The sequence below is a fragment of the Thamnophis sirtalis genome, unplaced genomic scaffold (assembly GCF_051295495.1).
Source record: "Thamnophis sirtalis isolate CommonGarterSnake01/CBP01778 unplaced genomic scaffold, rThaSir2_p1.2 scaffold_2, whole genome shotgun sequence".
NCBI classification, from domain to species: Eukaryota; Metazoa; Chordata; class Lepidosauria; order Squamata; family Natricidae; genus Thamnophis; species Thamnophis sirtalis.
In genome coordinates, this window is record NW_028261382.1 from 164102838 (window position 1) to 164115486 (window position 12649).

At 40.2% G+C, this 12649-nt stretch overlaps 1 protein-coding gene across 3 annotated transcripts in view; it reads left to right on the forward strand.

Moving 5' to 3' along the window:
- ATP9B (ATPase phospholipid transporting 9B) overlaps positions 1-12649 on the forward strand; it is a 152942-nt gene that overhangs the window by 82391 nt on the left and 57902 nt on the right. For all 3 annotated transcript variants that reach the window (XM_087707339.1, XM_087707337.1, XM_087707338.1), the window contains exon 12: positions 3622-3782. In XM_087707339.1, the coding sequence (XP_087563465.1) occupies positions 3622-3782 (161 nt within the window). The remainder of the gene's footprint in view (positions 1-3621; positions 3783-12649) is intronic.

The following is a 12649-nucleotide window of genomic DNA, read 5'->3' on the forward strand; positions in this document are numbered from 1 at the left end:
TTAGATATTAACCATAGGTTAAAGAGTGTTGACTGTTAATTTTAAAAGCATCCAGATAGGTGGTTCTTTTACAAAAAAGATATAACATTGGCATTCTTCAGTTTTTCTGATACCCTTTTTTAGATTGTTTAAGTGTTTTCATCTTATATTCTAAACATATTAATTTCATTTTAATAATATTAATATTTTAATTGACTTAAGATGTCTATAAATAACAGTTAATAATATCTTTGTGGAATGCTTCACTTTTGCAGAACAATTTGAAAATAGGGTCTAATAAATATATTTAAAGGAAGGGCTGTTGAAGGTCAGCTTTAATTAGTTCTCAATAGAAATCTATATGATTATGCTCTTAAATGGTTTTGTTTTACATTAGATGGCCTTTTAATAATTTCCCCTTTATTACTTATGTAATAAAAATATTTTCTATTGTTTCCTAATTATCTATCACACTAGCTTTATCACTCAGAAATTAAAACTCTTGCTTAATTATTCAATTATTTGAAATAATTGAATAATTGAGAACAGATATTTCCTTGTTTAAGCGAAGCAATACCATTCTTACCTCTTATTGTTGGTATAAGCCATTTTTTTTACTGAAAGTGATTAGCTATTTAAAACTTGGTACATAAATTAAAGAGGATCTAAATGGATATGTGATTGTTGCCATTAGTAGCATTTTAGATTATAGAGGCAATTATTGTGTTCATTATCCTACAACACCCCCTTTACAAAACTATTCTAATTTTCCCCAAGAGATTAAAAATTTCCAGTTTCAAACTTAATTTTGTTATCATAGTTGTTTAAAACAACAAACATTACAGTAAATATGAAAAAAATATTCTACAGGTATTGAAGATTGGAAAAAACACAGCAGGATTAAATTTGAATTAAATTTATTTTGATGAAGTTATTTGCTTGTTTATATTACCAAATTAATTCCTTTTTAGTATGAAATATTTTTAACAAATAACATTTTTTACAAATGTTAGGGAATGTGACATGGTTGCTTTTTGGCGTATCAGAAAATGTCTGTGTGTGTGTGTGTATGTGTACATAATAGAAATGATAAAACCATAAACATATGTGAATGCAAGAAGTGTTAGTATTAGCTAAGCAGATAAGTATCTCTAAAACCTTTTACATTAATTTTAAAGAGCACATAAACTTATTGAATGAGCTCCAAACTTGCATCCAAATCTATCTCCATCAATTAGGAAGTTTTTATCCTTTTGGTTATTTACATATGTGTACTCAGAGGCTATGCATAACATTTGGGCCCATAAATGCCATTTCTCAAAGGAAACTTTGTATTCTTTTCTGTCAGGTTTTGACTTGGCTTTTACAGTCATTCAGAGCTATGATGCAGCGAGAAAAGTGTGAGGTACTGGTTATGCATATTGCAAGACAGTGATTCTTTATTGTATTACAAAAAAAAGCCCAACTCTAGAAGGCCAGATTAAATCATTCCTTTCACTTTTTAATGGGATTTGGATGAATAGAGTAAAATATGCACTTTGCATTCATTGATAGCATCTTTAGGTTGAGGTAATTGAGTCTTTTTTCCCTGACTGAATGAATAATGACTTCATCTGATCCTCAGCGAGGCCTGAAACTTAGACTGCCTTTGTCAATGCAAAGAGATCAGGGCTTTGAAACATGCTCTACTTCCCTGCCTTAATTTTTCTTCATTTTAATCCAGAAACCTATTTTTCTCAATAATTCAAGCATAAACTATGTAGTAGTTGAAGCCGCGAATATTGTAAGATATTTGTTCTCGTTGTGCTGGCTTTTTTTAAATGTAGTTGATAAATCAGCCACTGTGGTCTTCAGCTGCCGAGTTCTCTGGGGAAGAGACTGCCCATAAACAAGAATGAATTCTGAACTTTCCAGAAGTACTTTAATGTTATTCTTATACATTTTTTGTCCTTTTGGAATATTATGCCCTCTTACTCTTTTTAACAAATTAAACTTTCTCTGATATTTCTGTGTGGTATCATAATCTTGACTAGTTTATTGCAAAAGTGTCATTTAGAACCGCATATTCAAAGCATCAACTGGTGTAATCTGTTTCAGTTTATGATTTTTGAGCTAGAAGTAATTGAAATGTAATTGGAGAAATACCTTCAACAATTTTTACTTTTGTAAATCCTTTTTTAAAATATATTGTTTCAACACCAAATATATCATTTCAAGCTAAGATAGTTCAACTGAATCTAATTAATTTCATTTGAAACCAATCTATTACACACATTTTGCCATAGGCTGATTTAGTATAATCCAAACCTGTATAGTTTATTGAAATCATTTAACTCTTACTTTAATTATGATTTCTATGATAATCCAAGTGGATACAGAAAGGTAATACAACCTGCTAGAGTTGAGTTTGGTTAATTTTTTTGGGAGGCGGGGTTGTAATTTTTGAATGGTTTGAAGCTGGAACCAGAAATAAAAACAATCACTAGAAATATTCTTCTATATTTTTGGATTTATATATTCTTCATGTGACTTGGGAACCATGAATGGAAGCAAAGTACAGTAAATTCAATCTGAACTAATTGCATAGGGAATCATAGGTTACTTTTATTACAGGAAAACTACAATCCATATGAAGGTTGCGCTTCATTTTCTTGACTCTCATCCAGTCCACTGGCAGGAATGGAATACAATTAAACATACCCACTGCTTTACCCAAATTAGTTGAAAAGAAGAATAAAGCTGTTGGTCACCTGCATATCAATACAACCACTTCCCAAAGCAATATCTCTCTAGAAATTTAATGTAGATACAGTACCCCATAACTCATGCTATAATGTGAAAAGCATAACCATATAATTTCTAATTGGTCTTACAAATATGTTTCCATGTTTTTTATGAACGATAATTCAAATTTCTCTAATATTTAACCCTGCATCTATTTAAAGCCTCATGGGAGTACAAAGATCTCAGTACCCCTATGCACTAATATATAAAATATTGGTGTAACGTTATATACAGTATTTAAAATTATATTTTAGGGACTTTTAAAGTTAGGAATTTAATTTAAAATCATGTTATATGTAATAAAGGCTTAAAAGTGATAAAATCATGTCATTATTCTTGGTTAAATAGACTTGTCCAAACACAGCAATAATTTTTAATTAATGAAAAAGCTTCAAACCAATTTAGTTTGGTTTGAAGAAGCCACAATAATTATGTTATTATCCAAATATTTGATTATATTTATTATAAAATATATATTTTATAATAAATATATTTATTTTTTAGGTTCATATATAATTGTATATCATAATGTTTGTGACTTATCCCAGCAAAATCAGTGTATTCTTCTATTATAAGCTTCTAATAAGCTATGTTAACAGGAAGCAAACCCAACACTCACTAGCACTGGTGAAATTACTCTGATCGTGCAATGAAATGTCTGCAAGAAACAGCCAAGGAGAGAGCACCAAGGGCTCCATATTTCAATCTTGAGCTACACATATTCTTGTACAGTCTTCTAATTGTTTATATTTTGATATGTCAAATAGACACAAAATGTACTTTGAAATGATTTAGTTATTTATCTTACATTTAGTTATTTAGCAAAATAGTTATTAAATATATATTGCTTCCTTTTAGGTTGGTTTGCTGGATCTTGAACTGAATCAACTGACCAAAGCACTGTTCTTGGCTCTAGTTGCACTTTCTGTTGTTATGGTAACCTTGCAAGGATTTGTGGGACCATGGTACCGCAATCTTTTTCGCTTTCTTCTCCTTTTTTCTTATATAATCCCAATCAGGTATGTATAAAATGAAATAAAATACAGATATAGGTTTTTTTAATGTAGTTACAGTTCTTACTGTGAATAAAATTGATCTCAACAAGAGGATGGTATAGAAGATATACTATGTACTCTGTTAAAGGATCATTGTATAAAGCTCCATGCTGTTGTATCTTTTATTTATTTTGCTGGAGTAATTTATACTGTACAATATATTTAGTTGCATGAATGGATTTTTATCACAAACGTACCAGAAAATATAATTTCTGGAAAGGTGTGTATTTCAAAAAAAATATTTTGTTTAGATACCTTAATGCATTATTGAATTAAGAATGACTGTGCTTTATTTCCAGGTACATTAAAAAAGGTTAAAAAAAGAATAAAGTGATACGATAATTAGAATCTTATGGTTTTCAAAAATAGTTATATTTTATTAGGCACTGGTGCTTAATTTTGAATCCTTTTGACTGTTCGGTTTTCTGCATAATATGGCCAAAAATATGATCTGTTTTCCACATAGTCCCAAAACTAGAAAAAGAACACCCAGTTAAATAATTGGGTGTCAAAAACATTATATTTGTCCATTTACTTATTGAGGAAAATGATCCAAAGTTACATACTTGTGTGAGCCTTTGCTTTCATTAATTAGTGTGCCTTCATTGAGCTGCAATAACTGCAACTAAAGATTTCTTATAACTTTTCAAATATTTATTTCCCATCTTTATTATTTTTATAATAACTCAAGCACACCTGATCTCTCATGTCCTCCTATTTTCCCCAGAACACCAAATTTGTGAGTTGCATTGGGCTGAGAAAGAGTCACTAATCCAAGGTCACCCAGTCAGCTTTCATGCCTAAAGCAGGACTAGAACTCACAGTCTCCTGGTATCTAGCCTAGTGTTTTAACCACTATGCCAAATTGGCTTTCTACATATTTGATCAATCCTGCATATAATTTAGAGAATTTAGCTCAATCTTACAGAACAGCTTTAACACAGAAATGTTGGTGGGCTTCCTTTCATGAACTGCTACAGTACCTTCCACGACACTTCTATAGGACTAAGGATAGGACTTTGATTTAGCTGTTCCAAAAAGTTAACTTCTCCAGTGCGCTGTTTGGAGAGTCCAAGCGTGGGTTAACACAGTCTATCTGCCCTAGGATTGAGTGAGTTTTTCTTTTGGCCACACTTCCCTTTGCCTCCATTATTCCAGTTTTAAAACTCAGTCTGCCTGTTTGGATTGTTTTGTCCAGTCCTAGAGCAGATAACTGGACTCCCCAAGCTAAAATTTCTCTTAAAAATTATTATTATCCACTATTCTACGAGATCTTCAAACCTTCTGAATTAATTACATCTGCTGAGAGGGCGCCGGTCCATTTCTCCGCCCGCTGGTCGTATGCGGGGCAGGAAGCAGTGAGTAGCTTGTCCGGTGGTGGCCGGCGAGCAAGGGGATGGGCGGGAGGCTTCCCGGACCACACGGGTCCCCCACCGCTGCGTTAAGAGAGCCGTGCGGGTGGCCAGGCACCCCGGAGGCTGCAGCTGTGCTCTGTAAGGCCGGTAGAGGTGGCAGCCATTTTGGAATTTTGCACTCTTTCTGCCTAGGACTGCGCATGCAGCGGCTGCCATTTTTTCCTGAACCTTGTGCAGAGCAGGTCTTCTAGTGCGTGCCGTCGGATCGGAAAGTGGAATCGCCTGAACCCCTCAGCTGCAGATCGCCGCCAGGAAGACCAGGCCTTGTCCAGGGCGCCAGCCAGGCCTGTCTTCCAATCCCTGTGCTCGGATCCTCCGGAGGCGGCTGGAAGAGAGGTTTCCGACCCTCAGGCGGCCCTCCCTCCCCTACGGATCTGCGGATGCGCTTCAGCCGGCTGGCTAAGTGTCTTGTGCCTTTCCGCTGCGGAACATCTCCATGGCCCAAGGAAGCATGGCAGACGATGGAGCGGAGGTGCAGGCAGGGCTCTCCGCCAAACGCAGCAAAATTGAGGTCCCCCTAAGGGCAGTAAAGGAGGGAAAGGCACCACCTGGAAGGCCTCCCCGGGAGCCTCTTGGTCCACTAGCAAGGCCAGGGAGGGCTCCCGGAAGCAAGGAACTGTGGAGGCCAAGGTCCCACAGCAGCAGGCATCCCCTGTTCCGCCAGGGCAGAAGTCAGGCTCGCCCATTTCCCAGGAGGGGAACGAGACTCCCAATCCCCTCAGGGCAGTAGGTCCCCATCTCCCATGAGGGAGGGGTCCAGGGCATCCTCCCCAGATGCATCCTGGGGGTATCCGGAATCCCCACGTTCGTCCCTCAGGGAAGAACTGGAGCCCTTCCAGAGCCTACTTCTGGCGGAGGAAGGGAGTAGCACTGGGAGTCGCAGGAGCAGGCCCACTCAACCTGGTTCTCGCCCCAGAGAGGACAAGGGCCCTGCCCTGTCAGCAGAAATGAGGGAGATCATTTCCATTGCAATCTCCCAGAGCATAGCCGAGGGCATGAAGCACAGGGAGGCCAGTAAACCTGGCTCATCCAAATCTAAGCGGGCCCCAAGCCATAGTCCTGTTTAGGCGCCGGCCTCTCCGGGCACTTCAGTGGTTGGTTTGGGAGGAGGAAGAAGAGGCTGAAGGCTTTGTATTGTCAGGATGAGGATGTTCCCCCTGACAAGCCGGCCTTCACTGGCCTGTTCAAGCCAACCTTGTTTAAGTCTATACTACATAAGGCCAAGGCAGCTACCGAATTGGGCTCTATGCCTAAAAGTACAGCAGTTGCGTCCTCTTCTTCCAGGGACCCCAAAGAAGGTCTATTCAAGGAGACGACTTCTACTCGGGAGGTCATTCCAGTCCCGGATCTGTTTATGGACGTTGTCCAACGTCAATGGGCCCAGCCCAGTACATTGACCAATCCTAGTGGAGGGGATAAATCCCTTTATTCTGTTGAAGGTAAAATGGAGGACATGTTGAAATTGCCTGAGGTGGATGCCCCGGTGGTTTCCTTGACATCTACTTCAAACCTGCCGGCCGACCTCCTAGAAGGTCTCAAGGCAGAGGATAAAAGATTTGAGAAAGCATACCACAAGACACACCAGGCGGCCGCCTGGACTATCAAGGCATCCACCTCGGCTTCTTTCTTCACCAGAGCGTCCCTTCTCTGGCTGAGGCAGTTGAGGGCTAAGCCTCCCACCGGGGGATCCCGGTGGAAGCATGACCTCAGCAAAATAATTACAGCTGTTGAGTAGTCAGCGGATGCCTCGTTGAATGCTGCTAAATTTGTCTCTAGGGCGTTGGCATCCAACGTTACCTCGTGTTGGCTGCTGTGGCTTCGCCATTGGCAAGCCGACATGAAGGCTAAGTGGAAGCTAGCTTCGGCCCCGTTTAAGGGGGGGCAGCTCTTTGGGGACGCCCTGGACAAGTTTGTCATCGAAACGAAAGACAAACGGAAGGTCCTTCCAGCCACTTTGAAAAAGAACGAATGTAAAAATTCTGATTCCTTTCGAAAGCAGTCCAGGATACCAACCAACCATCCACCTCTTCCACTTACCATAGACCCTATTCCCAAGGTGGGGACAGGAGTCAGGAAAGGGGCTCCTTTGGATCACGTGGTAGGCAACAGCAGCAGCCCTTTCGGAAGCCATACCGGGGCGGGAGCTCTTCCCGCCAGTTCCGCAGGGGCAAGTGACCATCACAGGAATTCTCCCATAGGGGGTCGACTCCAACTATACGCCGATGCATGGGAAGAGATCACCACAGATTCTTGGGTCCTCAACACGATCAGGAGAAGCCTAGTGTTAGAATTCCTGTCCTTTCCCCAAAGGACGTTCATTTGGTGCCCGACCCCAAAGAGCCACCTGAAGAGGAACCTCATGCAGGCAGAAATTCTCCACCTTCTCCAGTTCAGGGCCATAGAACCCATACCCCAGGGGCAGGAAAGGCGGGGATTCTACTCCATACTTTTCCTAGTGCCGAAAAACTCAGGGGGGTGGAGGGCCATATTGGATCTAAAATGCCTAAATCAGCATCTGGCCTACAAAAAGTTCAAAGTGCAGTCCCTCCACCCAATCCTGGAGTGCATAAGGCGGGGAGATCTACTCATGTCAATAGATCTGAAGGAGGCCTACCTGCACGTTCCGATCCACTCAGCACACAGACGGTTCCTGAGGTTCTTCTACGATGGGAGGCACTACCAGTACAGGGCCCTTCCCTTCGGCCTCTTGTCTGCACCCAAGACATTCACAAAGATCCTAGCGGTGGTAGCGGCCCATCTCAGAAACCGTCCAATTCGCCTAGAATGCTATCTGGATGACATCATCATACACTCCAGCAGCTGGATTCAAGCCAGGCAGGACGTCCAACTGACCATACCTATGTTGCAACAGCACGGCTTCTCAGTGAACCTGGAGAAGAGCCATCTGGAGCCGACCACGCACATCCAACACCTAGGCATGGTCATAGACTAGATCATTTGTCAGGTATTCCTCGCTCCAGACCACCTGTAGAACCTCAGACGTAGAGTATAGCAGTGTTGGAGATCCATGTCTGTTCCGATCGTCACACTATCGCAACTCCTCGGAATCATGATTTCCTGTCTAAAGGTGGTTCCCTGGGGATGCCTCCATGCCAGGGAACTACAGTGGTTCCTCCTGCCGATGCAGAGGGCCAGAACCAGGCTCCGGAGACTCAGTTCTCTGCCCATCCTGGGACATTATAGCTTGGGTATGTCCCACACTTGGACCCTCCAAACAGCGCACTGGAGAAAGACCTGGCAAATTGAGACTACTGACTGGATGTGACTTTGAAACGGGCTTCCTGCACGGTTGCGTCTTTGTTTTAAAACTGAAATAATGGAGGCAAAGGGAGGCGTGGCCAAGAGAAGAACTCAGTCAGTCCTAGGGCAGATAGACTGTGTTAACCCACGCTTGGACTCTCCTCGCAGCGCCCAGAGAACGACCGTTCAGGTTAAGCCAACAGTCTTTTCTTCTGCTTTAACCATTCTTTAATGATACAGCTTGTGTATTTTGGATTGTTACCTTGCTATATGAACCACTTTCTTTTGAGCTTCAATTCATAGACAGATACCTTGACATTTTCCTGTAAAATTTGCTGGTACTATTGAGATCTTGTAGTTCCATCAATGATGATAAGCTGTCCTGGTCCAGAGTCAACAAAGAGTCCTCAAACCATAATACGCCACCACCATGTTTTATAGACGAAATAAAGTTCTTACGCTGGGATGCAGTGTTTGCCTGTCTTGTCTGTTTTGGTCTCATCCATTCACAAAAAAAATCTTCCAATAGTCTTCTGATTTATCCTTATGGGTTTTTGCAAACTGTAGGCAGGTAGCAGTGTTATTTCTGGAGTAGTGGTTTTTTCCTTACAACTCTGCTGTATCACATCTTTGTTGTTCAGTGTTCTTCTGATTGTGATCTGATATTCACCAATGCAAAACAAACCTTTAGTTCCTTAGATATTACTATGGGCTTCTTTGAGACCTCTCAGAGTATGACATGCCTTGCTCTTGATGTGATCTTGATTGGTCAGCCTTCCTGAGAAATATAATAGTAGTCTTTGTTACCTCCATTTGTAAATAATTTGTGGAGTGCAGTTTTTTGGAAATCTTTTTATAACCCTGTCTGAGCTGGTAAGCATTAGCAACTGTTTTTCAGACTGCCCTCAAAAATCTCCTTCGTTTCATCCATAATACACCACCACATACAGAAGGTGTGTGATGAAGATTAATCTTTGATAGTTGAATATTCTGAATTCCGCTTTTTTAAGTAAGTGCAGGACTTCCCACATTCACATTTAGTTATGATTCTGTTGATTAAAATTCCTGACTCTAATTTTCCCTTCAAATGAACTGATAATCCTCTGTGCATGTTAGGAATCTAACGGTTGGGTTGGCAATATATAAAACATGTAACAATGCTATACCTGTTCCTTTAAATCATACTGTAAAATGTGATTGGTTGCTGTTTCCTCAATCGGCCATAAGTGGGAGCCAGAATGACTGTTAGCTCTCTGTTTGTTAGATGGTGGGCTGATCAGATCTGAGTGTTTTGGAAGCTGGCTGTTAGAAAGTACCGTGAGCTATTGTAAGTTTTGCAACTGCTAGCAAACTTTGAGTACCAGACTGTTTGTATGATTATGGACTATGTTATTTGAATTATCCCTTAACTGAAAAACATTGATGACTGTCTTATCCGTGTATGACTTGGACTGTTTGATGGACTCTGATACCTCTATTTCCACGAAAGTAAAAGCCTATTTAAACTACAGTGTCTCTGTATGCTGGTTTATGTGTTCTCCAACACAACTCTCAACAGCGCTTCTCTGAATGCACTCGCTCTCCCAACAGGGAGCTTACCTAACACTGGTTATGGGCCCAGCTAAAGAAGAGTTGGTGTTGATATGCAATGCCACATAGAGACAGCTGTTTTCATTAGTGATTGTTACTATCCTGGAGAAGATGGCGAGCGACCCATCAACAAGCCTATCGATGATAACCCGGTTGGATGGAACAAACTATGTTTTATGGTCCATGAAATGCAGTCTACTCCTGCGTAGGGAAGGTTTATGGGATGCTGTACAGAATCCACTGGATGTAACTGCTTGGAATCCAGATAACGATGATGATGCCAAGAGGATAGCAGATTTTCAGCAATGCAATGAACGGGCATTGTGTATAATTGGTCTAACACTGAATGACCAACAATTAGTATACATTCGTGGAGAAAATTCTGCTGCAAGATGTTGGGAAAATTTGAAGAGAATTTATGTACGTGACACTGTAGGTGCACACATACATCTTACACGCAAACTGTTTAGGGCACGTCTTCTGAGAGGTGGAGATATGTTAGCTCATTTAATCTTTATGAAAGGGGCTTTTCAGGAGCTACATGAAAAAGAACTATTTTTTTTCTGAGCTACATCAAGTTTATATCATACTCACTGGATGAGAGTTATGATGTTTTTGTATCTTCTCTTGAAGTCCTAACCCGAAATGAACTAACATTGACTGACATTACTGCACGACTGTTGGAAGAGTCAAGAAAAAGGATGGAGAGGGACAACTGAGAGAGAAACCACCACAACATGAGGAGTCACATTCAACTGCCTATACTGTTCGAAAATGTTTTTCTTGTGGGGCTAAGGGACATATAGCTAGGTTCTGTAAAAAGACAAAACAACAGAATGCCGGAAAAGCTAAGAAAAATGCTTATGTCACCTTAACTATGTCTACTTTGACTATGTCTAGCAATGCACCAGTAAACCATGATTTGTGGGTTGTTGATAGTGGAGCATCACAGTGCATCGCTAGAGATAGAAAAAGGTTTGTAAAAATGACCACGAGCAAGGAACATGTATGTTTGGTGAATGGATGGAAGGTGAAGGCATCTGATGAAGGTAATGCATATTGTTCATTCCTAAATGAGCAGTTGCCAATGTTATTTGTACCTAACCTGAAATTCAACTTACTATCAGTTAGGCTCTGGTTAACATTGGCTATGTGGTAACCTTTAGGGGAGATATCAGTTTAATTGAAAAGGAGGATAACAGGGTTACTGCTACATTAAATAACGTTTTGTATGTTATACTGGATGGCCAGATGGTTAACACAGCTTATCATAATGTTAAATCCCATGACGAATGCATACATTTACTACATAGACGCATGGGGCACATTAATTTCAAGATGCTGCAACAAACTGTTAAGTTGGCAGAAGGAGTAAAATTAAAACTATGCAGTAAATATTTAAACTGCAATGTTTGCAATCAGGAGAAAAGCAAAGTTACTCCAGCAAACAGACTGAATGGTTTTAAAACAAAGGAACCTCTGGAGGTTGTTTTTGCTGATATAATAGGACCTAAGAAACCCAGTTTGGGAGGTGCCTGTTATGTTTTGAGTATCATGGATCATTATTCCCGATACGGTTTCTGTTACTTAATGAAAAACAAAACAAATGTTTCAGAATTTCTTTAATTGGCTGAGGTTTGCGGAAAGAAAGATGAAAGCCAAGGTTATTACTGTAGTTACTGATAATGGGATGGAGTTTACCAATTATAAATTCCAAACAATGTTAAGAACAGCTGGAATCGAGCACAAATGTTCTGCTCCTTATAGGCCACAACATAACTCGTTTGTAGAATGAAGGGGGAAAACATTACAGGCCATGGCTCAAACTATGATAGCTGATTCAGGTTTGCCGGAAACACTGTGGGGTGAAGCTATGATGTGTAGTAACCATGTTTTAAATAATATGGTGAATACAACAACCGGTGAATTGCCATTCACTAGGTGGCATGGCAGAAAACCAGATCTGAGTACCTACATACATTCGGAGCCCCAGGATGGGTGCATATACCATCACAAGTGAGACTGAAAGGGCAACATAGAGCTCGACAGTTATTTTTTGTGGGATATGAGGCTAACCATAGATCATTTAGGTTTTGGGAGAAAGGCACAGCTAAGATTTACTTTAGCGCTAGTGCTAAGTTTATAGAACATGTGGGCTGGAATAAATTAGAAACCAATGATAATGTAATTATTGACACCCAAGTAGTCCCTAATGATGATGTAGGAAAACCAGTATTTAAAGAAATTAAGGAAGAAGTACATGACGAACCAGAAGAAAAAAGAGCAGATTATACAGGAGAGTCCACAGTCCTGAAATATCTAGACGTTCAACTCATGTAACTAGACCACCTGACAGGTATCAGGCGTCTATAGCATGTTAGGCAAATAAGGTTTCTGCTAATTACCAAGAATTAACTCTATATCCAACTGAGGAACAGAAAGCTTGGAAAGATGCAATGGAAAAGGAATTGAAATCATTGCAAAAGTTAGAAGTATATGAAAACGTAAAGTTACCACCAGGTAAACATGCCATTGGTTGTAAATGGATTTTCAAAATTAAAAATA